Source organism: Malaclemys terrapin, chromosome 13, assembly GCF_027887155.1.
Source record: "Malaclemys terrapin pileata isolate rMalTer1 chromosome 13, rMalTer1.hap1, whole genome shotgun sequence".
Lineage (NCBI taxonomy): Eukaryota > Metazoa > Chordata > Testudines > Emydidae > Malaclemys > Malaclemys terrapin.
In genome coordinates, this window is record NC_071517.1 from 26,870,305 (window position 1) to 26,897,499 (window position 27,195).

The following is a 27,195-nucleotide window of genomic DNA, read 5'->3' on the forward strand; positions in this document are numbered from 1 at the left end:
TTGGTCAATGTCACTACAGTTCTTGTCTTTTTCCACATGATGAATTCCTGATTTCAATCCTTTCTTAGGTTCAGTCTTCAAAGGTGTCTTCTTTGATGTTCAGTTACTCTGTGTTGCTGGTCGCTGAATTGTTTGACAGGTCACAGTGAGGTGTTTCTTCTTCTGGCACTTTCTGCCAATAACCTGAGGTGCCCAGCAATCCTTCTTAGAGTGTGTAGTTTGTGCATAATGGCCCTCACAGAAATTCTTTGTGTTCCTTTGGTTTTCTGTTGCACCGATGCAGGAGGAAAACTCGGTTCACACACCTTCTCTGAGCTCTTCACTGCAACTTCTAGTTCACATGGCCTTCTTGAACATAAACATTGATAAAATCAGTACCTTTCTCCAGACCTATATAATCCAGAGACTAATTGGTCACACAGGGTATCAGTTAATGTTTGTCCAAACTGACAATACTCTGATAACTTCCTTGAAGCAGCAACAAACTGTGCTACTCATTCTCCACTTCCCTCATGTTGCTGATGGAACTGATATCATCCTGCTATCATCAACGGGGTAGGACAAAAATGTTCCTGTGTTGCTGGAGTAATTGCACTGTCCGTGGCAGTTCCAGGTACAGCTGGAGATTATAGGTCATGCAGCAGTTCGTATGCCTTTGGACTTGTCACTGTCAGCCAGGTTGAAACTCTGTCCTTCTGGAATGGAGTTGCAGGTTACAGATTGCTCAAAAATTTCAAGTTATACCACCCATAATTTGAAGTTTTCATCAAACTCACTAACATTGCCCACAAAAGGTGCCATTTCTCTGTTCCCTTGTTGGACTTCACCCCTTTTCCATAGGGATTTTTTTCCCCTGAACTGTGTGAGCTGGATCATCCTCTATTGGCTGTGTGCTTGCATGCTCCTTTGGCTATACTTGGGCTCCCTCTGCTGGCTATAGACCCTCAGTGCAAGCTAAGCTGTTTGCCTGCTTGCATGAGGTCAGTCAAGGTGGCTGCTTGCTTCCACTTAGCTATCTTGTTTGAACAGTCCCAGCAGTAACTGTAGTACTAGGGTTACCATATTTTAAAAAAACAAAAAGAGGACACTCCATGGGACCCCGGCCCTGTCCCAACTCTGCCCCTTCCCCGCCCCCACCCCAACTCCGCCCCTTCCCCAAAGTCCCCGTCCCAACTCCGCCCCCTCCCCTGAACGCTCCTCCCCCCTGCTCCTCCCCCTCCCCTGCTTCCCACGAATGAAATGTTTGTGGGAAGCCTGAAACAGGCAGGCAGCAGGTAAGCTGGGGCTGAGGCTGGGGCTGGGGTGGTGGGGAGGAGGCGCGGCCCAGTCTGGCCCCCCTGGCCGAGCGGCTCTGGCCCCGGTGTCTCCAGCCCGGCTTGGCTCAGGCCCTGGGGCGCGGACCCCGGTTCCGGCCGAGCGGCTCCGGCCTGCCCCGGCCCCAGCCCGGCGACTCCAGCTCGGCTCGGGCCCCGGGGCTCCGGCGCCAGCTGAGCGGCCGAGCACCCCCAATCCCGGTTCTGGTCGAGCGGCTCTGGCCCGGCCCCGGCCCTGGGCGAGCGGCGCTGGCCAAGCACCCCCAGCCCCGGTCCCAGCGGCTCTAACCCGGCTCGGGCCCCGGTTCCGGCCGAGCAGCTCCTGCCCGGCCCTGGCTGAGCGGCGCCGGCCGGCGGCCAAGCACCGCCGGCCCCAGCGGCTCCAGCTCCGGCCCCAGTGGCTCCAACCCGGATCCAAGCCCCACGACCCCTCCCTATTTTCCCGGACATGCCTGGCTTTTTGGAATTTCCTCCCGGACGGGGATTTGAGGACCAAAAAGCCAGACATGTCTGGGAAAATCCGGACGTGTGGTAACCCTAGTAGTACTTTTATGTTATGTTTGATCTTGATTTTCCTACTTCCCCCCTCTGGCTGGCTGGTTCATGCTGTCCAGGAGCAAAAACAGCAGTCTGTCACCTTATGCCTCTATGACAGGTTTCAGAGTAGCAGCCGTGTTAGTCTGTATCCGCAAAAAGAAGAACAGGAGTACTTGTGGCACCTTAGAGACTAACAAATTTATTAGAGCATAAGCTTTCGTGGACTACAGCCCACTTCTTCGGATGCATATAGAATGGAACATATATTGAGGAGATATATATACACACATACAGAGAGCATAAACAGGTGGGAGTTGTCTTACCAACTCTGAGAGGCCAATTAATTAAGAGAAAAAAAACTTTTGAAGTGATAATCAAGATAGCCCAGTACAGACAGTTTGATAAGAAGTGTGAGCATACTTACAAGGGGAGATAGAATCAATGTTTGTAATGGCTCAGCCATTCCCAGTCCTTATTCAAACCGGAGTTGATTGTGTCTAGTTTGCATATCAATTCTAGCTCAGCAGTCTGTCGTTGGAGTCTGTTTTTGAAGTTTTTCTGTTGTAATATAGCCACCCGCAGGTCTGTCACTGAATGACCAGACAGGTTAAAGTGTTCTCCCACTGGTTTTTGAGTATTTTGATTCCTGATGTCAGATTTGTGTCCATTAATTCTTTTGCGTAGAGACTGTCCGGTTTGGCCAATGTACATGGCAGAGGGGCATTGCTGGCACATGATGGCATATATCATATTGGTAGATGTGTGCCTCTAGGTGAACTTAACCCCTTTTTTTTATAGTATCAGGTCAGGCAGAAGCAGCACTGAACACAATTGGGATATAAATTCCTAGTTGCTATGGTTGCCAGGTGTCCAGTTTTCAACCAGAACACCTGGTTGAAAAGGGATCCTGGCTGTTCCGGTCAGCACTGCTGACCAGGCCGTTAAAAGTCCAATCGGCGGTGCAGCGGGGCTAAGGCAGGCTGCCTGCCTGCCATGGCTCTGCCCAACTCCCGGAAGCAGCAGCATGTCCCCCATCTGGCTCCTATGTGTAGGGGAAGCTAGGGGGCTCCACACGCTGCCCCCACCCCAAGTGCTGGCTCGGCTCTGCAGCTCCAATTTTTTAGGAACCACGGCCAATGGGAGCTGCCGGGCAGCACCTGCGGACGGGGCAGCACGCATAGCCGTCTGGCCACTCCTCCACGTAGGAGCCTGGAGGTAAGCGCTGCCCGGAGCCTGCACCTCTTACCCCCTCCTGCACCCCAAGCCAGAAATGCCAAACCAGTGAAAAAAACGCAGAAATTGGGCTTGTTTTTGGCTTAATTGGCTTGTGAGTTGCTTGTTGGCTAGTTTTTGGATTGTAACTTGTTGCTTGTTTGGCTTGTAGCTCATTGCTTCTTTTTTTTGATCGGCTCCCAGCAAGCAGGGGCAAGGTACAAGCAGGGGCTAGAGGAGGAGAGAGTCGGGGTGCACAGCGGGCCCACCACAGTCCCAGACTGAGCACCAGGGGGATCTAGTCACATAGAGTGTTGGGGTTCTTAGAGATTGGCTTGTTTTGAAATGGGATTAGCTTGGTTTTTGGCTTATTGTGAAAATCTGGGTGTTTATTTGCCGCCTGAAAGTTGGCAGCTGTGCCCCAACCCCCTGACCCAGCTAGGAGCCCCCTTCCGCCCTCCGAACCCCTCGATCCTAGCCCGGAGCACCCTCCTTCACCCCAAACCTCACATCACCAGCCCAAACCCCCAGCTGGAGTCCTCACCCCCCCCCACGCACCCAAACCCCCTGTTCCAGCCCTGATCTCCCTCCCACCCACCAAACTCCTTGGTCCCAGCCTGGAGCACCCTCCCACACCCCAAACCCTTCATCCCCAACCCCACCCCAGAGTCTGCACCCCCAGCCTGAGCCCTTACACACATCCCAGCCCCAACCCCCTGCCCAAGCCCACAGTACCCTCCTGCACCCCAAATCCCTCATCCCTGACCCCACACCAGAGCCCGCACTCCCAGCCAGAGCCCTCACCACTCCGCACTCCAACTCCCTACCCCAGACCAGAGCCCCCTCCTGCACCCTGAACCCCTCATTTCTGGCCCCACCCCAGAACCCACACCCCAACCCCCTGAGCCAGCCCACTGAAAATGAGCGAGTGAGTGAGAGCAAATGACATAGGGAGGGGGGATGGAGTGAGTGGGACCAGGGCCTCAGAGAATGGGCAGGGCCTCAGAGGAGGGGCGGAGTAGGGGTGGGGCAAGGGTTTTGTGCAAGTAGAAAGTTGGCAACTACTACTTGCCAATGTTCTATTTCTAGATCCAGCAGAGAAGGAAATAGACAGTCAGATGCAGGGAGAGCTGATGGATGCACAGCTGTGGGCTGTGCTGGCTTTATGGTTCTGGCTGCAAAATTGAAACTAAAGAATATTTAGAAAAAATAAACGATACAGAAAATTTGAAGCGTTAGTTATTGGTCATTGGGGGTAACATACAGAGTATAGGGGTATGTTGGTGTTTTGGGGCTGGGCAGCACACATCATATATACAGACTGCAATATCCCCAATGAGGGGTGGGTAACCGGTGGGCGGGATCAGGAAACAGTCGATAAGCGGTGAGGGTCTATCACCCATACGGGAGGTAGAGACGGTCATGGGTATAAGAAACTAACACTAAAGTGAGTCTTTGCCCTGTGGAGGGGGGAGCACAGAGCCCCTGAACATTTAAAGGGACAGGATATTACAGGATCACTTGCTGCTTAGGATGAGATAGCGCCAGAATTTGTATGTTCTTTTCTGTATGTTGATTAGCATCGATCATTGGTGGAATTCCTGTACACTTGACGTATTTGTTTACAGAATTTCAGATGTAGGATATTTATCTGTCTTAGGTTCTTATCTGGCCTCCATTATCATAGTTACTGAGCACCTCACTGAGACATTCTATACCTTGGGGGAGCATCCTGGAACCCCCATATTCCTCATTTTTATATAATTGTGATATTATATATAAAGCATGCCTTGTAAGGTATCAGGGGAAGGTTATGATCTGCTGAAAGTCATTTTTCTATCCATATATGTATATCATTAATGAATATGAAGTTATGAGAATTTTGTTGTATGGTTGTCACTAAAACATGCTGTAAATTGGGGAATCAGCCAGATATTAAAACAACAAGGAGTCTGGTGGCACCTTAAAGACTAACAGATTTATTTGGGCATAAGCTTTCGTGAGTAAAAACCTCACTTCTTCGGATGCATAGAGTGAAAGTTACAGATGCAGGCATTATATACTGACACATGGAGAGCAGGGAGTTACTTCACAAGTGGAGAACCAGTGTTGACAGAGCCAATTCAATCAGGGTGGATGTAGTCCACTCCCAATAATAGATGAGGAGGTGTCAATTCCAGGAGAGGAAAAGCTGCTTCTGTAGTGAGCCAGCCACTCCCAGTCCCTATTCAAGCCCAGATTAATGGTGTTGAATTTGCAAATGAATTTTAGTTCTGCTGTTTCTCTTTGAAGTCTGTTTCTGAAGTTTTTTTGTTCAATGATAGTGACTTTTAAATCTGTAATAGAATGACCAGGGAGATTGAAGTGTTCACTTACTGGCTTATGTATGTTACCATTCCTGATGTCCGATTTGTGTCCATTTATTCTTTTGCGAAGGGACTGTCCGGTTTGGCCAATGTACATGGCAGAGGGGCATTGCTGGCACATGATGGCATATATGACATTAGTGGATGTGCAGGTGAATGAGCCCCTGATGGTGTGGCTGATGTGGTTGGGTCCTGTGATGCTGTTTCCAGAGTAGATATGGGGACAGAGTAGGCAACGAGGTTTGCTACAGGGATAGGTTCCTGGGTTGATGTTTCTGTGGTGTGGTGTGTAGTTGCTGGTGAGTATTTGCTTCAGGTTGGGGGGTTGTCTGTAAGCGAGGACTGGCCTGCCTCCCAAGGTCTGTGAGAGTGAGGGATCATTTTCTAGGATAGGTTGTAGATCGTGGATAATGCGCTGGAGAGGTTTTAGCTGGGGGCTGTATGTGATGGCCAGTGGTGTTCTGTTATTGTCCTTGTTGGGCCTGTCCTGCAGTAGGTGATTTCTGGGTACCCGTCTTGCTCTGTCAATCTGTTTCCTCACTTCCCCAGGTGGGTATTGTAGTTTTACGAATGCTTGATAAAGATCTTGTAGGTGTTTGTCTCTGTCTGAGGGGTTGGAGCAAATTCGGTTGTATCTTAGGGCTTGGCTGTAGACAATGGATCGTGTGATGTGTCTTGGATGGAAGCTGGAGGCATGTAGGTACGTATAGCGGTCAGTAGGTTTCCGGTATAGGGTGGTGTTTATGTGACCATCAATTATTTGTATTGTAGTGTCCAGGAAGTGGATCTCTTGTGTGGACTGGTTCAGGCTGAGGTTGATGGTGGGGTGGAAATTGTTGAAGTCCAGGTGGAATTCTTCAAGGGCCTCCTTTCCGTGGGTCCATATGATGAAGATGTCATCAATATAGCACAAGTAGAGGAGGGGCATTAGGGGACGAGAGCTGAGGAAGCGTTGTTCTACCGGTAAGTCAGCCATAAAAATGTTGGCATACTGTGGGGCCATGCGAGTACCCATAGCAGTGCCACTGACTTGAAGGTATAAGTTGTCCCCAAATCTGAAGTGGTTGTGGGTGAGGACAAAGTCACAAAGCTCAGCCACCAGGCTTGCTGTGGCCTCATCAGGGATACTGTTCCTGACAGCTTGTAGTCCATCCTCATGTGGAATATTGGTGTAAAGTGCTTCTACATCCATGGTGGCCAGGATGGTGTTTTCAGGAGGAACATCAATGCATTGTAGTTTCCTCAGGAAGTCGGTGGTGTCTCGAAGATAGCTGGGAGTGCTGGTAGCATCCACTAATGCATCCGAAGAAGTGAGGTTTTTACTCACAAAAGCTTATGCCCAAATAAATCTGTTAGTCTTTAAGGTGCCACCAGACTCCTTGTTGTTTTTGTAGATACAGACTAACACGGCTACCCCCTGATACTTGACAGCCAGATATTAGCTCCCCAGAGGCAACAGCAAGGAAAGTAACCCACGCCCGGGTGGGGTGTGAAACAACCCATCAACAGCCATTGTCCAGAAAGGGAGCTACAATTCAGTGACTCACCTGCATGAGGCCATACCAGGGGAGTTGATCAACCTTGCCTGGAGACTCAGGCCTTGTCTACACTGGCAAGTTTCTGTACAGTAAAGCAGCTTTCTGTGCTGTAACTCCTGAGGTGTACACACTGCCAAGCCACTTAGTGTGCAGAAACTGCACAGTTGCAGTGCTGTAAAAAAGCCATCCCAACGAGAGGGGTTCAGCTTTCTGCACCAGGGCTACAGCATCGCGGTGCCAGTATAGACACCCTGGTCGATTACAACACTGCAATTGGCCTCTGGGAGGTAACCCACAATTCCTGTTCTCGCCTCTCTGATCATTGGTTTGAACTCTACAGCCCTGCCCTCAGGTGACCAACCGTGAGCCCCACCCCTTAAATTCCTTGGGAATTTTGAAAGTCCCCTTCCTGTTTGCTCAGTGACGCATTCAGTGGTCTCAGCACATCTTTCCAGGTGACATGCCTGCTCCATGCACCAGGCAATCCCCCATTTGGAGCAATGCCGAGCTACTGGACCTCATCAGTATTTGAGGAGAGGAGGCTGTCCAGTCTCAGCTGCACTCCAGCAGTAGGAATTATGATACCTACAAACAGATTTCATGTTGCATGACAGAAAGGGGCCATGACCGGGACACACTGCAGTGCAGGGTCAAAGTGAAGGAGCTGCGGAACGCCTACCACAAGGCATGGGAGGCAAACTGCCGCTCCAGTGCTTTGCCCATGAACTGCTGGTTCCACAAAGAACTGGACACGATAGTTGGTGGTGACCAGTAGCGTAGCTAGCAGGGTGCAGCGGCTGCTTCCCCTCAGCAAATTTGCCAAAAGCTGCGCCTTTCCAAAGGCGTCCGGAGGAGCGAGGGGGGGCTCAGGCTGGCTAGCTGGCCGCCCGCAGCATGTGGCCGGCAGCCATGGGGGGGGGCGGCAGGCACACGGCTGGAGGAGCGGGGGGCGGGGGGGGACGCGCAGGCTGGCCGCCCTCAGAGCAGCCAGCAGCCATGGGGGGGCGGTGGGCGCGTGGCCGGAGGAGCGTGGGGGGGGGCGCAGCTTAACATAGCCATTACACTGCCAAGCTGACCTGAGGGGAAATTCTGTCCCTACCCCAGATCTTGGGATTAGATGGACTCTGAGCATGTGCGCAAGCCTCACCAGCCAGGCATCTGTACTAGCTACTGATGAGACCCTTGCGCTGTTCTGCTGCCCACACCACAAAGCCAACAGATGCTCCAGCCTGGAGCGCAGCATGCGGCCCACAGCGCAGCCGGCTGCCGTGGCCGGAGGAGCGGAGGGGTGTGTGTGTGGGGGGGGTCACAGGCTGGTGGTCGGCAGCCGTGGGGGGACGGTGGGCGCGGCTGGAGGAGCCGGGGGGCGCAGCATGGCAGCCGGCAGCCATGGCCGGAGGAGCGGGGGGGAGCCGCGGGGGTGGCACGGCAGGGCTGGAGGAGCCATGGAGGGGGGGGAGCCAAGGAGGGCGTGGCCAGAGGAGGAGCCAAAGGGGGGCACCTTTTTTATGTTTGCTCCCCCTCCTCTTAGAAGCTGGCTACGCCACTGGTGGTGACCCCACCTCCACTGCGAACATTTGGTGGCTTGCGTGCCAGTCGAGTGGACCGAGCCAGGAGGAGGAAATCTTGGATGAGGATGTGGACGGGGAGGCGGACCCAGAAGCGGAGGATGACTCAGAGGTCAGAGATGCATGCAGCCAGGAGCTCATCTTTACCCCAGAGGAGGCTAGCCAGTCACAGTGGTCGGAGCTTGGTGAAGTGCAAACAGGAGAGGAGGATCCTGGTAAGTGGCTTTGATTTTGGAAATCACTGAAGCGAGTTGTTGGGGGCAGGAGGGTTGCAGAAAGCAGGCTTGTGTCTGTGTGATGCGTGTACCACCACATGCCTTGTCTGAGCGGTGGAACAGGGTATTGATTGACTCCCTACTTCACGGGAATCTACCTCATGGAAACTCTCATGGAGATACTGAGCAATCTGCTCCTGCAATCTGGTTCTTTGGCAGAGCTGCTTTGTATCTTGCGCCATTAAGGGTAACTTTTCTGTGCCACTCTGCTGTCACTGGGGAGGGACCATTGCTGCACTCAGGCAAGCCGCATAAGGGCCAGGGCAGAAGCTGCAGTCTTGGAGAAGACCCTCCCTTGATTCCCTGCTCACTCTCAGCAGCGAGATATCTTCCATAATGAACACAGCCTGTGGAAAATGTGGGCACAGTAATGATTATAAGGCCCCCCCCCCCCCCCCCCACAGTGCTGGCTCTCCCCAAGAGCCACGTGCCCAGTGTACAGCAGGATCTCAGAAGAGTGATTTCCCCTGCCCCTGAGATAACTCACCATTTTGGGGGTCATGTGGCTCATATGTGCTTGCCTGGGGTCAGCCAGTTAGTGACAGGTATGTGAATAGTGGCTGTGTTTTAAATCACTGAATCAGTGATCTGTGTGTTGCAAACAATACTGCTTCTGTTGCATTTTGGCTTCACAGATATGGCCTTGGGAGTCCAGCCTCCCTCTTTGTTATCACCAGCTGAATGGCTGTGCAGAATTAGAAAGCAGCTGAGAAAGGAGGACTTTATAAGTGATGTCATGATGCACTCTGCCACCAAAAAACAAGAATTGAAGGAGTGGCTGGACAGTGAGAAGAGGAACCGAAAGGAGAACATGGCGCGCCAGAATGAAGCCACGGAGCGGCTTTTAAACGTTATGAAGGCCAAGCAGACACACTCAAGGTGCTACTAGCTCTGCAAATCAAACAGTTCTGCGCCCACCCTCTCCTGCAGCTGCTGTTGCAAAACTCTTTCCCATGCACCGCCCAGACACCACCAACACACTCTTGTCAATCTCCTGGCTCCAGTCTGTAACCGCTGCATTCCACTCCTGCCTTGTTACAGTCCAGCCCTGCGGACTCCCAGTACCCACTGCATTCAACACCCATCCCTCTGCAGTTTAGCTCTGCTGAAGAACAGTACCCACTGCACTGTACTCCAAAGGACAAGGTTGCATATGATACCTGGACATACACAAATCTTTAACTGTCCCAGGACCCCACCCCTTCCTGGGACCCTCCCTTTCCCCATCCCCCACAGTGCTGATGTGTTTTTTGTTTGTCTATTTCCTCCGGTTATTGTTTTTTAATAAAAGAATTGTTTTGGTTTAAAAGCAATCTTTATTCCATTAACTGAAAGCAAACAGAGCCCTGAAAAGCAACAGGCAATTTTATTAAACCATCACAGTTCATCATCCACCCCAATCCCAATCACCTCCTAGCATTACAAGCACTGCGCTCCTGAGCATAGCAACAAATATTAGTGGCTTTCAGCTTCAAATTGCTGCCTCAAGGCATTCCTGATCCTTATGGCCCTGTGCTGCACCCCTCTAATAGCCCTTGTCTCTAGCTGTTCAAATTCAACCTCCAGGTGCTGAGCCTCAGCGGTCCAGCCCTGAGTGAAGCTTTCACCCTTCCCTTCACAAATATTATGGAGCATACAGCATGCGGCTATAAGCATAGGAATATTGTCATCAGCCAGGTCCAGCCTCCCATATAGGCAGTGCCAGTGGGCCTTTAAACAGCTAAAAGCACACTCAACAGTCATTCTGCACTTGCTCAGCCTGTTGTTGACACACTCCTTGCTGCTGTCAAGGTTACCCATGTATGGCTTCATAAGACCCGGCATTAAGGGGTAGGCAGGGTCTCCCAGGATCACAATGGGCATTTCGACTTCCCCTGCGGTGATCTTCAGGTCCGGGAAGAAAGTCCCTGCTTGCAGCTTCCTGAACAGGCCAGTGTTCCGAAAGATGCATGCATCATGCACCTTTCCGGACCAGCCTGTGTTAATGTCCATGAAACGCCGATGTTGATCCACAAGCGCCTGGAGAACCATTGAGAAATACCCCTTCTGAATTAATGTACTTGGTGGCTAGGTGGTTTAGTGCCAGAATTGGAATATGCGTACCATCTATCGCCCCTCCGCAGTTAGGGAAGCCCATTTGCGCAAAGCCATCCACAATGTCACGCACATTGTGCAGAGTCATGGTCTTACGGAGCAGGATCCGATTAATGGCCCTGCACACTTCCATCAACACGAGTCCAACAGTCGACTTTCCCACTCCAGGCTTGTTAGTGACTGATCAGTAGCTGTCTGGAGTAGCTACTTCCACTGTGCAATTGCTACACACTTCTCCAGTGACAGGGCAGCTCTCATTCTCATGTCCGCAGGGCTGGGGCGAGCTCATCACATAGTCCCATGAATGTGGCTTTCCTCATCCGAAAGTTCTGCAGCCACTGCTCATCATCCCAGATGTGCATGACGAAGTGATCCCACTACTCAGTGCTTGTTTCCCGAGCCCAAAAGCAGCGTTCCACTGTGGTCAGCACCTCCATGAATGCCACAAGCAATCTTGTGTCGTAGCTACTACGAGTGGCGAGATCAATGTCACACTCCTCTTGCCTTTGTAGTTTAAGGAATAACTCCACTGCCACTCGTGACGTGTTAGTCAGAGCAAGCAGCATATTGGTCAACAGTGCGGGATCCATTCCTGCATCCCGAAGAGGCAGAGTGCACAGTACAAAAACTGTTGAAAGATGGCGTCAAATGCGGACGGAAGCACAGGGATTGCTGGGATGTGAAACAATGCATCATAGGGCATTGGGACAGGACCCAGGATGCCCCACAACCCCCTCTGCCTTCCCACAACTCTTAGTGGCAAAAGAAGAAGAGATGCTTTCTGGGATAGTTGTCCAGAGTGCATTATTCTGAATATTGATGCAAGTTCCACAAGTGTGAACATGCTATTGCACAGGCAACTGACAGTGTGAACACACAACAGCGGTTTCCCTTCAGCGCTCTCTGAGTGGCAATGTAAGCACATGGGACTGAGGCTATAAAACAGAACAGAGCAGGCCCATGCTTCGCCTTTCTTCTGCCCCCACCTATGCTGCAAGCAACAAAGACACTCAGAAGAAGACAAGATTCCAACAGAGGAGATTGGCCCAGGTTCAAGGGACAAACCTGTATATTAAGGACTGCAATATCCAGTGGGGTGAGAAAAACTGCTTAATCTAGATGTTGCCCAGTCTAGTAGGGTTGAGAATTTAAGTCTGCGTGGTTATATTTTATTTTGGTAACTAACGCTGACTTTTTGCCTATCATTTAATATCACTTAAAATTTATCTTTTGTAGTCAATAAATTTGTTTAACTGTTTATCTTTACCAGTTAGTTTGTATGAAGTGTGTGGCAAAACTGCTCAGGTTTACAAAGGCTGGGGTATATCCACTTTCCATCAATGAAGTGGTGAACCAATTAATAAATTTGCACTGTCCACCTTGAGCAGTGCAAGATGGTATATTCCTGGGGTAAAGTGCTGAGAGCTGGGGGGATTTGGCTGGTGCCTTTCTCTGTGTGATTCATGAGTGGCTCTGGGAGCATTCATGCAATCTAGCTGGGTGTGGGGCTCCACATGCTGTTGTGCTGAGTGATAGCAACTCCTGGAGGTGTTGTTGCTGGTCACTAGCAAGGCATTGTGAGAAAGAGTCCAGGTTGGAGAGAGTTAAGGGGGCATAGCGGTCTCACAGTCCCAGGCTGCACCTGGGGATCCCGTCACACTTACAATTTTTAATATATTTATTCTCACAATGCCCACACAAGGTAGGAAAGTGCTAGTATCCTTTTTTACCGATGGGGAACCAAAGTACACAGAAACTAAGGACTAGATTCACAAAGGGGATTTGGGTGTTGCAAAGCCTAAATCCTAGGCACTCTAGTGCCCAGTGGAATTCACAGCCCTGAGTTAGTTGCCCAAGCTCCCTATGCCTTGTATGGAGAGAGTTAGGTGCCTAAGAAAGGGATCCTTAGAACCCAGCAAGCTGAGCAGGGTGCTAGTTAAGCTAGCCCTCAGTGAAATGTAGAAGAAAGGCGTAGGGTTTAGGACCCAGATCCATATCTCTCCTGTTTAAGCTGTTCCACTTTGTATAAAATAATTCAATATTCATTGGGTCAGATAGACAGCAAGGAAGTGAGAGGTTGACTCTATAGTCCAGTGGTTCGAACACTCCCTTGGGAGGGTCATGTTCAAGTCCCCACTCCAATGGCTCTCTGCCATGGCTGGGTTGCCTGAGCCTCTGCCCCTGGCACTGATGGCTATGGTGTAGCTGGGATCTTCTTTTCTATTTAGTGTAATTTTGAGACCCACTATTTTCCTCCCATCTCTTTCACATGAAGAGATCTGGCAATTGAGAGATCCTTCTGCAGCCTCTGCCAGAGCCTGACTCCAGCTCGCAGCCTTCCCAGGGGCGTATACAACAGCTTAGTGTTTTGGAGAACACACTTTCAAGCATACATTGTCTGATGGCTGGGCTGAGGAAAACCAGACTGTTTTTTCCTTAAGAGTGAAAAATGTTAAAAAGTTAAAAATGAACGTGAGCAAGTGACTGGCAGTTCTAGAGGTGTCCTCCCTGCAATAGAGCTGATAGCAGTCTCGAGATGCTTTGCCTGGGATGATGAGAAAGAGGAACAGGGTAGAACCAAGAGCATCTGAATGATACTTTGGTTGCTCTTGGGACAGCAGACAAAGAATGAGGGAGGGAAGGAGGAGAAAGGTGGGAGAAACAGAAAGCAGCAAAATATCTGGCACTCTGAGGTACCTTTACAAAATCCCTCTGCCCTAAGGGCTCGATCCTTTATGGTGCTCTCACCCCAGTCCACTAAAACACTTAAACATGTGCTTAACTTTAACCATATGGGTAGCCGCAGTGAAGTCAATGGGACAACTCACATGCTAAAAGTTAAGGATGTGCACAAGTGCTTTGCTGCATCAGGACCAGAGTGCTCAGCACCTTGCATGATCGAGCCCTAAGTGCCAAATTTGTACACAATTATGTGCTGGATGCACTCTTGTCATGGCTAAGTTTTAGCCTGGCTGCATGCACTCCTTACTGATTTATGACAGTTGATGTCTTTACAGCAGAGCAAAAGCACATGCCTAAAGGGGTCACTGCAAACATACACCTGGGTGTTTTGAAAATGGGGCCATGATATCACTTATTGTTGATAAACACTCTTCTCTTCAAACTCAGGGGGCCTGATTCTGTTCTCACTTGCTCCAATTTCACACCACTGATTTTCAGTAGAGATTCTTCTGATTTATACTGCTGGAGCTGAAAGCAAAATTTGACCCAAGCCATACCATAACATGACACAATGACTTGGCACCCAATCTTTAAATAGCACTTTCAAAAGAAGAAAAAAATCAGAATACCTTTTGTTAGTGTTATAGGTCCAAAATAGTTGGCATCCATAATCTTTTTATCGAGTTCCAATGAGATACTCTGCACTGGTCCTTTCACCTTCATACTAGCATTGTTGATCAGTATATCCACACATCCATAGCAATCCAATATTTCTTTAGCTACATCTTGAATGCAGTTTATGTCTGAGAGATCCAGAAGTACAAGCTTTGGTGTAAATGTCTTTTTTTTTAAAAAAGGAAATAGTATTTTGTTATTTCAGACATACAAGGTTACATGAAAGGAGACTGTGTCTGCTCTGTTTTAAAGTGTATTTACTGTCATATGCGAAGAAAGTGCTCTCACCATCATTTTGAGAATATTGTTTTTCCTTTTTACCCACTCTCCTAGATTCATTTGTATGTAAAAACTGTGCCAAGCACCAGATCATTAATATTTTCCCTCCATTTCTGTACACTTTGACAAGGCACAAAGCAAGGAGAGGACATACTTACCACACTGGGGTCTGCCACACTGATTAAAGCATTATACAAGGCTTCTAACTTCTCCCATGTCTTTCCACACAACACTAACCTCGCTCCTCCAGAGTGAAAGACTCGAGAGCATTCTGGAAAATAAATATATTAATAAGGAACAGTAACAAGTCAGTTGGAGTAATTTCACTTTGAAATGATTATTCTGCTGTTGATGAAATTGAATGTTTTTTTCAAACTTCATTAATTTTGGAAAAGCAAACAATAAAAAATAACGACGAAACATAAAACCCCTTCACGGTACAGGAAATGTATACATGAACACTAAGTACAAAACAGATTAACATCTTTTACAATATTAAAAGCACGCAGAATGGTGCACTCTAGCCCCATGATCTAATCAAACTCTAAATAGCCAAGGAGCTTGCAGGTCATGGCTTTGAGGCTACATTTACACTGCAATGAGGATGTAATTTGCAGTTCATGGAGCTGTACCAGCACTATCTTGAATCTAGCTAGCTCAATCTGACACAGATGCCCATTGGTGGTTCTCTACTCTGTGTCAGCAACTCTTGTCAGGCCTGACTGACTGTACCTGACACACTGTTGTCAGAATATGTATCTAAAAGGTGTCATGTAAGGTATCATATGCAAATTGGTAACACACTAGTCTCAAAACTCATTGTGTGGTGCATGTATAGGGTGCGTACAAAGAGTTATGGATATGTATTGGAATTATGTCCTTAAGAAGTGTTTGGCAAGCAATGTCTAAGACGAGTCTGCTTTAGACAAAGGAATGTGGATTTCCTTGGCTGACCTGCCTGCCCATCAGGCAGAGACAATGAAAATACATTTACAAACAAGATAAACAAAGCTATCAAGCTAACATGCAAAGGAGACTATAGCATGACATCTAGCTCAGTGGTTTGTGCATTGGCCTTCTAAACCTAGGGTTGTGAGCTCAATCCTTGAGAGGGCCATTTAGGGATGGGGGAGGGAATTGTTGGGGATTGGTCCTGTTTCAAGCAGGGGTTAGAGTAGATGAGGTCCCTTCCAGCCTTAATATTCTATCTATATTCCAGCAGAAGAGAAAAGCTTTGTTGGGGCTTACTTTTCAAAGAGTTATTGAACTACTAAAGAGAGGGAGAAAGAACCCCTAGGTTATCATTCACGTAGAGTCAAAAATCAAGCATTTTGAGTTCCATATGTTGGGTCCTGGCTAAAGCTATATAAGCCAACCATGCTGGAAGAAAGACTATGGTGAGAAAAACATCTTTGAAGAAAAGACTCTAGTTTGTTGGGGTTCTTTTCTTAGAAGCATATTTTTACTTCCATTTGTTTGTAAACATTACTTGTTCCTTATATTTGGCATCACATAAACCTATGTACTTTTGTGAATAAACTAAGTTAATAAGCTGCTGTGAACTGTCTCTTTGAAGGCACAACATATTTGATAAGGTTTGTGGATGCAAAGTAAGAAGAGCAGAACACTGCAGAGAGAGGCATCTATGAGGAACTTGGGAATTGAGGTTCACTGACTATTATATGCTAGGCAAGGCAGGGCCGGTGCAAGGATATTTTGCGCCCTAGGTGAAACTTCCACCTTGCCCCCCTTCCCCCCCCCCCCAGCATCACTTATTTAAAAACTTTCAAAAATGAATACTGCATAATGTGGCATTGTTAATTAGAATTAATACATGTTCAGCTTGAAAATGTATTCATTTAATTATTCAGTCTACATATTTAATGAAAATAAATGAATAACCTGACAGTGCTGACATTGTTATTGTTTTCACTTTGCACAACATAGCATGGCTCTTAAAATAAATCACATACATTATACACAATACACTGTCACAAAGTAACACATGATAATTTAGAATTTATTTTTCCGCGGGGAAGGGAAGCAGACCGGATTCAGTCAGTGACGGTTCGAGTTTGGCTGGGAGGAGAAGGAAGCAGACTGGGTTCAGGTCACTGGGGGATTGGGTTTGGTGGGGAGGGGAAGCAGACCGGGTTCGGGTTTGGCTGGGGAGTGCAAGGGGAGCAGACCGGGTTCGGTCACTGGGAGGATCGGGTTTGGCTGGGGAGGGGAAGGAAAGCAGACCGAGTTTGGGTGTGGAGGGGGACGGCGGGCAGGGTAGGATTCAAAGAGCTGCAAGGTGAAATGGGCTCTCCTCTCCAGTCCCTGGCATGCAGCAGCAGTGGGCCAAGTGCACTTGCAACAGGGCAATGGGAGTGTGTGGCCTGCTTTGCCTTCACGAGTTCGTCCTGTGCCCAGGTTGGGGAGTTGAATGCTGGGCTCTCGCTCCAGCAGGGGGGCGTGGGGCAGGCACTGTGAAGGCAGAGAGGGCGCGGCCCTCACGCCAATGCAGGGTCGGGAGGGTAGAAAGCTGGGGTCCAGGGAGGTGGGTTAAAGCAGCTTAGCCGCCCTTCCACGCAAGAGAGCCTGCAAAGCTGCCAGCCATGGCCTCCCTCCCTTCTCTCCCTAGGAAGCAGAGCCTCTGCCCTGGAAAACCTACAGCCTGCTCTCTGAGGAGCTGCCATGTGCAAGCCGGCCCCGCTTGCACCACACTGACAGCACAGCTCAGCCCCAGCGGGGGGTCTTACACTTCCCGCGCAAGCTGCTCCACTCTCCTTCTGGCTGCTGCTGTGCAATCTGCAAGACAGAGGAGCTAGTACTGTAATAATGGACCTACCCACACAGCAATCTGTACAGTTATCGATTCACAATCAAAGGACTTCGCTGGCTTTCTAAATGGCAGGAGTCGGAGAGCAATTCATTGGGAGCGTGATTCTTATCTACGTCCTCCCTACAGTCTGCGATCTGCAGCCTGCGTCTTGATTGCTATCTGGTCCTATTTTTAGGCACCGCTTTTCAGCGCCCCCCAAATCTTGGCGCCCTAGGTGGCCACCTAGTTTGCCTAGTGCTTGCACTGGCCCTGAGTCAAGGTTATGACTGGCAGAGCCCTGAAGAGTTTGCTGGCAAGGAAGACAGGCTAGAGAGTCAGGAAGCTGACAATACGCAGAGCTTAGCAGCAGCGAAGTCCTCACTTGCTGAAGCAGGGGGTGTAACACAGTTGTGGGAACCTTGACGGGTCATCACACTGACTAAAAATTGCAGTGAGACTCCAGTGCCACCGGCTTCAGCTTGGGCTGCACAAGCCCACCAGCACCCCTGACACCAGTACAGGCCCAACCATTAGGACTGACCATCCCCACCATGGTTTCTGACATTTCCAGAAATTCAGGTCGCTTGCTGGTGCACTGGAAAAAGACTACAGTCGTGCCTGTCCTTTGCTCTACCTGCATCTGGAGTGTTAACACCTGCTGTGAATTATAAATAAGATGAAATCTGATGACTGAGCAGAGATCTGGTGATAAATAACACACAAACTTTCTTTTGGGTGACAATCCAAATCAATCAGCTGGCCACTTCCTAAAACTGGGTACCTAATTAGTAATGAAGTGTACATGCTTTAAAGATTGTCACAGATTACACTCTGTGGCCTTCTTTTGTAACAGGTTCCAACCAAAATGACTGTAAAGTAGCTTTGAAACTGAACAAGTTAATGTTAACTAAAACTGTGAAACACTGTACATGTGGCTACCATAGTTACTGGTTTCATATTGCCTTCCAAGTTCTAGTATACAGATATAAAATGAGACCAAGTGTGCAAACTTGCTGAACAGCACTAGGTTGTCATAAATGCAGGAATTCATCTTAGGTAGTTAGGAGTCAGATACTGGGGCTAATATAGTTCATTGGGAAATAGATTAAAAGGTTTGACTGCTATAAATCCATGGGAAGGAGATGTTGGTGAATTGACAAGTAAGTAATTGGCCAAATTGTCTTGTGGTCCAGCTTTGGATTGTTTTTCTTCTGTTGTGTTAGCGACACCAGAGTTGATAAACAATTGACACAACTAAAGCCCTATTTGACTCTTAGTCAAGAATCTAAACAAAGTCACCTTCCCAACATAGTAATTGAGTATACGTGTTATTTTCTCGTGTGATTTGATTCTGAAAAACTTAAATGGATATATTGACCAATTTTCTACTTTATGTTAGGCAAATCGTAGTCCAATACTATATTTGTTTTCTCAATATACTATTAAGCTGCCATTAAGGATATTTAATATAACTCTATAAAGCTAAATTCAATTCTCACGTCCTTAGGAATTAAAATTAAAAGAACCTTAGGAAAAGTGGTACAAGTATCAGCTAAGCAGTTGCTTAATTAAAGTTTGTTTTCTGCCCTGTTTTTCTAGCAACTGGGTGGCAGGGTAGCTGAAAGTTAGGTGCTGCAATGCTGAGCACTGGAACACCTAAATCCCTTTATAGAGCTAGCCCCATCTTCCTGTGCACTTACACACATGTGGCACCATGTGTAGAACCAATGTGAATGAAATTGTTTTTAAGTTATCCACTGTACCATTGTAACTTCTGTTACTACATTGTAACTTCCATTACACTTGCCATTTTGCTACATTGTAACTTTCATTACACTTGCCATTTTGCCTACATTGTAACTTCTGTGCCATATTGTAATTCAAACCCCATTTTAAAATGCTTACTCCATTTTGTAAGGGCTTGCTGCAACCTTCATTTTTGCAAACCCTGCTGTAACCTTATTAGTCTAGTTAAGATGTGTGAATGAGGGATGTATGGGTGATAGAATCAACCTCCAGCACCAGCCCGTCCTGATGAGATAAAGTTCAAATACCAACGGCTGAAGAACTAGACAACAGCTCTAACTCAAGCAAGAAGCATCCACCTTAAAAAGAAACAACAGAAGGAAGATCAAAGCCAGGTCCCAGGCTGACAGTCACGCCTGCAATTGACGGGTGATCAAGTCAAACCCAGAGGCGGCGTGACACAGCGAGACCTAGAGACTTTGAATCCAAAAACTCCTATAAAAAAGGAAGGGTGAGATGAGAGACTTTGGGTAACGTTCTGCTATCAACATCAAGGAGCATCGGTGCGCGCCCGACAGAGACCCGGCTCCCCCTCGTGCTCAGCTCTCCTGGCCAGTTAGCTGTCACGAGCTACGATCCCAAGCTGCGAACTCAAACTACACTCAGGACTGGTAACTATCCAGCAGCTGCAGAACATTTTGGTGTGTGTGTGTGTGTGTGACTGTATGTGTATAAGCATTGAGGTATTTGTTAATAGTTACAGATTAATAATAAATGTGGCATCTTTGCCTTGACCCCTAAAACGATCCTGTATAAGTTTGTGGGACAACACATGATGGCTGGGGACAATATCCGTTCATGATGAGCTGCATCCCTGGTGCTGGATTATTGCAATAGCAGTAAATATGGCATAGATTCTCCCATGTTCCTTTTCAACTGGGATTCCATGGAACAGCTGTTAATAAACAGTATTTTGTTTTTCAGGGCAGATGCTGCTGCAAGGTGGTCCCATGCCAAGTGAAGGATTAGAACCAGTGTACTGTACTGCAAGCTAGTGTCTCATTCAGCTTTCTGCGTCAGACTTGGCCCTGTAAAATGGACTTGTCCCTCACCTCATGCACAGTGACAATTTCAAATACTTTATAGGATAGCACACTGCTGGAATGACCTGGTGTCATTGCCCATTTAAAGATGCAAGCCACATCAGTAATGCAGAAAGACAGATTTGATATTTGAAACAGGATTCTCTAAGGAAGAGCTCACCACACCTAGTCATGAAGAATTGTATTGTTTCTCTCTGGCTTTGCAGGAAAGCCATATTGAATTACAGTTGTGCCTACTAGATTCTGTTTCACAGAGCTGTGTGTTTGCAGAGGATGCAGACCTGCTTTCTGTATTACTGCCTTGTGTTAAGAAACCAACTGTATAAATAAATAGCATTAATGTTGGGTCTTCCAGTTTATGTACCATGCAGTGTGAGAAGTGGCTTTGGGATATGGAAACTGCTGAGGGAGCAGGGGTGGGAGTGGAGATGTTGATCTTCCAGCAGACTGGGCACACAGAAGAAGGATGTTTGCAGCTATTTGTCTGAAGGAATTGGTTGTTCTGAGTATGTGCTTGCTTGGCTGGTTTTGCATGGGATGCTGGTCTAAGTCTCTGAAGAGGGTTCTCTAAATGCTTTTCAATGCACGTTCTTATATTTTGTGTGGCAGGACTGTAGGGTAGTGCAGACACCTGGCTAAGATGCTAGATATCAGAGTTCACGACGGAGGTAACGTTGCTCCCAACTCCATTCCCTTTCTCATGGCAACTGTATTCCGTTTATTTACACATACAATAGCCTGGTTTCCTTTTCTACCACACAGATAATTCCCTGAAGAAAACTTCTCTGAAAACAAAAATCCATTCCAAACATCTCCCATTTAGTGTAGGAAAAAACTGGAAAGAAAAAACAAAGTGTAAAGGCTGTGGTTCTTGTAAACCAAACCAAATCACAAAGGCACAATTTTAAATATTAAAACATTCCTTTAGAAGGCATGTTCTACAGGTAATATGAGAACGTATGAGCAAAGAGCAGCAGCTGTTCTGTCCCCAGAGAGGATGGAAATGGCTCAGCCCTTCTACACTGGAGGGAGTGGTGAGGCCCCAGAAGGGGGGAGGGATAGCTCAGTGGTTTGAGCATTGGCCTGCTAAGCCCAGGGTTGTGAGCTCAATCCTTGAGGGGGCCACTTAGGGATCTGGGGCAAAATCAGTACTTAGTCCTACTAGTGAAGGCCGGGGACTAGACTCAATGACCTTTCAAGGTCCCTTCCAGTTCTAGGAGATGGGATATCTCCATTAATTTAAAACACAAACAGGTGAAGTAGTTTTTTAAAAATGAAATAAAGGTCTAATATACTAATAATCAACAAACCATTAAAAAGGAATATAAATGAATATTTATAGATTTTTCAATTAATAGAGATTAAAATATAAATAAAATGATGTGTAAGTGCAATGTGATACATCTAAAGCAAGTAACCAAGACAGATATGCATCTAAATGAACCGCTATGCTAGCTTTATGTGACTATATAGCATGAACTGAGATAGCAGTGCCACTTGGTCACTGTGATACTTACTCTCTGCTGCAGCACACACAGATGTGCCTGTGCCATTGCAAAGCCACTCAATTAGGCCCAGATCCTGCAAACCTTTGTACTGTATTGAAGCCCATGGGACTCCTCATGCTTAAAGTTAAGCATACATATAAATGTTTGCATGATCAAGGCCTGATGGAGCTGGAGTGGTACAGACCTTATGGGTTATATTGGTTATATGAATCATCTATTTATAGTGACATGCTGCCACCTGATAGTGACTGTACATGTAATTAGATCTCACAGTGACAGCATGCTAAAAATAACTCCATCTTCATTTTCCTCTCAAACTTCTTATTCAACTGAGATAAATATATACATTAAAAGTCCATTTAAATCAGCAGCAATTCCTCTAAAGGGGAACAAAGAGTGCACATTCCAAAATTGTAGTATGTGTTTCTTTTTATATTTGCTTTCTCTCCATTTTGCAGGTGAACATATCCTATATAAGGTAACAGACATATAAGGTCATCTGACAATGCCCATGCTAGATACAATGATTCTTTCTCTCTATAAAACAGTGAAAAAAAAACCAAACCCGACAACTTACCCTTGCCCAATCCAGAGATGGCATCGGTAATCACTACCACTTTGTTTTGCACAGCTGACTTTGACATTAGCCGACCAACTGCTCGGTAAATATATATAATTCCACTGATTCCAAAAAGGAGCAAAGGAAGAATAAGCACAGCAAGGACACCCATTTTTACCTGAAAGAAAATAGACCAGGTTAGAGTCACAATAGAAATGAGCCATTCTTCATATTTTTCAAGATATCTTTTAAAATGAATCCTTGTCTCCATTCATGGAAAAGATAAGCAGAATGTATGGATTATATTAGACAGCAGCAGCCACAGCATGTCACCAGTTTTTAACTGTTTCAAGAGAAAACTTAGCTTGAAAATCAATGGTATAATGTGGCCCTATTTTTATCAGATCGGCTTCATTTTCCTTCTCACTATTACACATTATAGTCAAAGCCTTTTGTCATTTTATTCATGACAGTTCTCTTCTAGAAACAGAATTGCACAGTTGCAAGAGTGAATTCAGTATAACCGAAGGGATGTAAAATTATGTTACATTAATCTCTGATACATTTTCCTATCGTATTGGAACTACATAGATAAAGGTTTATCATTGTTATACCCAGATATACACATTTCACATATTACAGAAGTACTGAGAAGAGAATAACTTACTATGAATATGCAGCAGTCAAGGAGCAGATAAGTAACTAATTTATTCTAAGATTTTAATCAAATTCGTTCAGCATTTCTGGAAAGCAGTCTATGTACTGAGGCTACTTGTCTTGAGGGAGAACAGCTATGTATAGTTCTCAGCTGCATAAGAGATTTTTTAAAAAGTAAATATAGTATCTACAGCACGATCCACATGCCTGACCTATTTAGTTTCACAGGGCTGGAAAGTCTTTTTAGAGCTCTTTGCACTGTCCTAATTCAACTGCACAAAGAAGCTTCAATGTTTTTGTGTCTTGCCTTTATGATAAAATGGAAATATGTTCCTTGGATCACCTTGTTGTTTGGTTTAGGCCTTCAACTGATATTATGCATGAAAACAATTTGTACAAGCCCAATAACACTATAAAGGTTCTAGTGTCTTTTTCTTTTTCAAAAGTTGCAGTGGAAATAGTTTGTGTTTGTTCAATCTGAATATTCACTCCTCCATCTACGATCTAATCGCCCAGCTAGCTGTTAGGAGAGAGTTCATTCAGAGCCAGGCCCTTGGCTTCAAACAAAAGTTCTTAACCAAGACAATATCCGTCTCGCCACCAATTGAAGATCTACAGTGCAGTGGTTCTAACATCTCTCCTGTGTGGATCTGAGACGTGGACTCTTTATAGATGTCATAAAACAATCCTGAGAAGGGAAAAGCTCAGGGGGCACTGATAGGAGAGGGGATAAATTCAACAGAGAGAACTGGGCACCTGAGTTGGAATGAGCTGTGATATGGATTAGAGAAGAGTTAGGGAAACTCAGAGAACTAAACCAATGGAAAACAAGTGCTAGGAGCCGTGGGAAGCGCCACCAGGACCCCACACTCCGAACCCCCTCCTGCACCCCAACTCCCTGCCCCAGCCCAGAGTCCCCTCCCACATCCAAACTCCCTCCTTGAGCCTACCCACCCCAACACCCTGCCCCAGCCCAAATCCCCCTCCTGAACCCCAAACCACTCATCTCTAATCTGCCCCGAGCCCATACCCTCAGCCAGAGCCCTCACCCTCCTCCCACATCCCAGCCCCTGGCCCCAGCATGGTGAAAATGAGTGAGGGTTGAGGAGAGCAACTGACAGAGGGAGGGGTGATGGAGCGAGTGGAGGCTGGGCCTCACAGAAGGGGTGGGGCAAGGGCAGGACCTCAGTTAAGAGGCGGGGCGGGTCCCCGAAAAATTTTAAATCAAAATAGGGGTCCTCAGATTGCTAAAATTTCAGAACGGCTGGCTTATACTAAAAATACCTGTGATAAAAATCTTGGGGGGGTCACTGGAGGGGTGTGTGTGTGTGCCACTGTGGGGGGGGGCACCTGGGGCCAGTGGCACCAGCTGCCAGGGGCCGTGGATCACGGCTGCTTTGGCAGGCCAGCCGGGGACAGCTACCCGGGGCCGCGGACCATGGCTGCTCCAGATGGCCAGGGACCGCTGCCCGGGGTCATGGACCATGACTGCTATGGCCGGCTGACTGGGGATCGCTGCCAGGGGCCACGCACTGCAGCTGCTCCGGCTGGCCGACCAAGCACCCCTGCTGGGTGACGCCAGAGCAGTGGGTGGTGTGGCTGTACCCAGGGCCAGTCCAGCAGTGGCTTGTGTGGCTGTCCCGGGGACCACCTGAGCAGCTGACCCAACGCCAACTGCTTGGGCAGCTCTGGGGTCGGACACATTGACCCCTGCAGAAGTCACGGAGGTCACGGAAAATCATGGAATCTGTGACTTCCACGACCTCCATGACAGACACTGAGCCCTATACATAAGACTTCAGATTCCATATATCAGATTCTTAGCAGCACTGGTGAGTTGGCTGGCTTGAAAGTCCCTCTGGAACACATCCAAAGCTTGGATGGGTCATTCAGTCCTTTGTTTAATGCTTCAGTTTGTAGAGTAGTTGTTCCAGAGATAAGAAGCAGGATTGAAGACAAAATGGAGAAGATGCAGCTGCCTTTTTATATTCTTTGCCATGTGGCTTGTACTTCCTTTGTCCCAAACACAAATTCACAGCAGATGGACATGGAAAAGCACTTGCAGTCTGCTGTTCACAGGCATGTCCCTATATGTCCTGCTGACTCATAGGTGTAACCCCGCCTTCTCTCAATGGGATCATTGAATAGCTGATTGCCTTTGATATGCCATTAAGCAGGCTGGATAGCGCTGATGTCAATCTGTTCAGGGGTGTCACCAGAAACACAGCACAGGTTTGAGATACAGCTATACAACACATATTTATAACACACGATACAAAGATGATACATTGACTTCAACAGATCTTAGCCAACTGATAACTCCTGAAGATGTGGCCAGTTACAGAGCAGCCTGTGTAACTACCTGCATCCTCAAGAGCATCTCCAATGAGTGCTTCCTTCCCATGGGATTAACTTCCTTTTCTTGGTCCCAGGAAGCTGCTCCCCAGGCGCCCTCAATCAGTCCCCAGATTCCCTTCCTGCAACTGAATAGACAAGTGGCCAGAGAGCCATGAAGACTGGAGGTCTCTGTTTATCCTGGACCTTGTATAGGTGCAGGAGCCCCAGGGCTGGCTGCCCCCTGCAGAGTGCCAGGACTATTCTAGAAGTGGGGACCCTGGCAGGGGAGCAGAAGTAGTACTCAGGCCAAGAACAGGCACCAGAGAGAACCTGAGGCCAGGTGGGGAGGGGACAGTTGCAGTCAGCAGATGTAATTCTCACCCTCTTCCCTACACTCCTCCTCCATTTTGCCCCTTTTCATTTTCTTTGGTGGAGCTTCCAGCTCAGTAACTGCCCCAAACTTGTTTTTCCTTTCTTCTGTGCATGGGTTCAGAACCCTCTCCCCTCCTGTGCTGCTGCTGTTCCAAGCATTCTGGGAATAATGACATTGGCACCAATAGCTGCAAATGGCACAGACTGAGGAATTCATCCCTCCAGTCTCCTCCCCACTGTTCCTGGATGCCACAGAAAAGCAGGCAGAACTTCTCTGATTAGGGTGACCAGACAGCAAGTGTGAAAAACCGGGATGGGGGGTAATAGGAGCCTATATAAGAAAAAGACCCAGAAATTGGGAATGTTCCTATAAAATTGGGACATCTGGCCACCCTATCTCTGATAGGGATAGCAAAATAAAATAACTCTTGAGTCTGGTCCCCTTAGGCTGGGGGTGAGGCTGATCGTCCTGGCAATGAGACCCCAGATAGAATATCACTCTGTTCCTATGATAAAGGCTGATATTTCCCCTTCATACCAGCACCATTGTACGATAACTCTGAATACATTCTTTATTCTTTCATTTTCACACTCACCTCACCAGCTGCAGTACAAAGGGAGCATACACCTGCTGAATAAAGTCATTAGAGTTAAAATCCTGAGAACAGATGAACACCGTACACTCAGATGAGACAATCTGTAGCTTAGAATAAAAGTTGAAAGACTTCACTAACAAGTTAACTTCTGAATTGCCTTTAAATTCCAAGAGCCTGAAACTACTGAGGAGTTTCAAGTACATTCAGGATATCCCTAGAGAGTTCTCCCATCGTCCCCCTCCCTGAGACTTGTAAGCTGAGTCTGTGTTCTGTTCAGGAGGAATAGTACCATATGAAGCTGAGCACAGGACAAAGAATCTCCCCGGTACTAGTCAGTGGCACTGGAACCAGGGGGTTGGGAGGGGCCATATCCCTTCCACTTTTTGCCACAGTGGGCCCCACCCCCTTCTCCTCCTCTTCCCCTCGAGGCCCCGCCCCCTGGCCAGGAGCCCAGTTGAGGAGCCCGGGCAGTTGTGGGAGCCATCTGGACCCTCCACCTGCCTGTGTTGTGCTGGGGCTGAGAGCAGCCCCTGACCCATGTCCCCATCCCCTGGGCTCCCAGACGAGAGCAGGTGGAGGTGGAGGGTCCATGACTCCACACGGGCTCACCACAGCTGCCCACATGGCAATCCCTGACCCAGCTCCAGCCCAGGGGCTGGAGGAGGGGACCTTGGAGCCACAGCCTGGACATGGTAAAAGCAGACGGGCAGCTGCGGGGAGCCACAGTGCAGACTCTCCAGCTGCCCTGGTGGGCAAGGACACAGGCCAGGGGCTGCTCTCAGCAGATTCACTGCATCACAGGCAGGAGGAGGGTCTGCCGTGGCTCCCACAGCTCACAGGGGAGGGTCTGCCGTGGCTCCCCACAGCTCACAGCACAGCTTTTATCATGGCTGGGCTGCAGCTCTGAGGCACCCCCCCCCCGCGAGATCCAGGTCAGGGAGAGCCTCCACCTGCTCTGGGTGGGGGCTG

At 47.9% G+C, this 27,195-nt stretch overlaps 1 protein-coding gene across 2 annotated transcripts in view; it reads right to left on the minus strand.

Moving 5' to 3' along the window:
* Window positions 1-27,195, minus strand: part of DHRS7C (dehydrogenase/reductase 7C) — a 52,185-nt gene that overhangs the window by 17,351 nt on the left and 7,639 nt on the right. The window contains exons 1-4 of one of the 2 annotated variants that reach the window (XM_054047379.1): window positions 22,932-23,050; window positions 22,283-22,442; window positions 14,698-14,810; window positions 14,215-14,425 (exon numbers count right to left, since the gene is read on the minus strand). In XM_054047379.1, the coding sequence (XP_053903354.1) occupies window positions 14,215-14,425; window positions 14,698-14,810; window positions 22,283-22,436 (478 nt within the window). In that variant the 5' untranslated portion in view covers window positions 22,437-22,442; window positions 22,932-23,050. Of the gene's footprint in view, window positions 1-14,214; window positions 14,426-14,697; window positions 14,811-22,282; window positions 22,443-22,931; window positions 23,051-27,195 lie in introns of those variants that run through there. The other variant, XM_054047380.1, reaches the window with a different exon arrangement.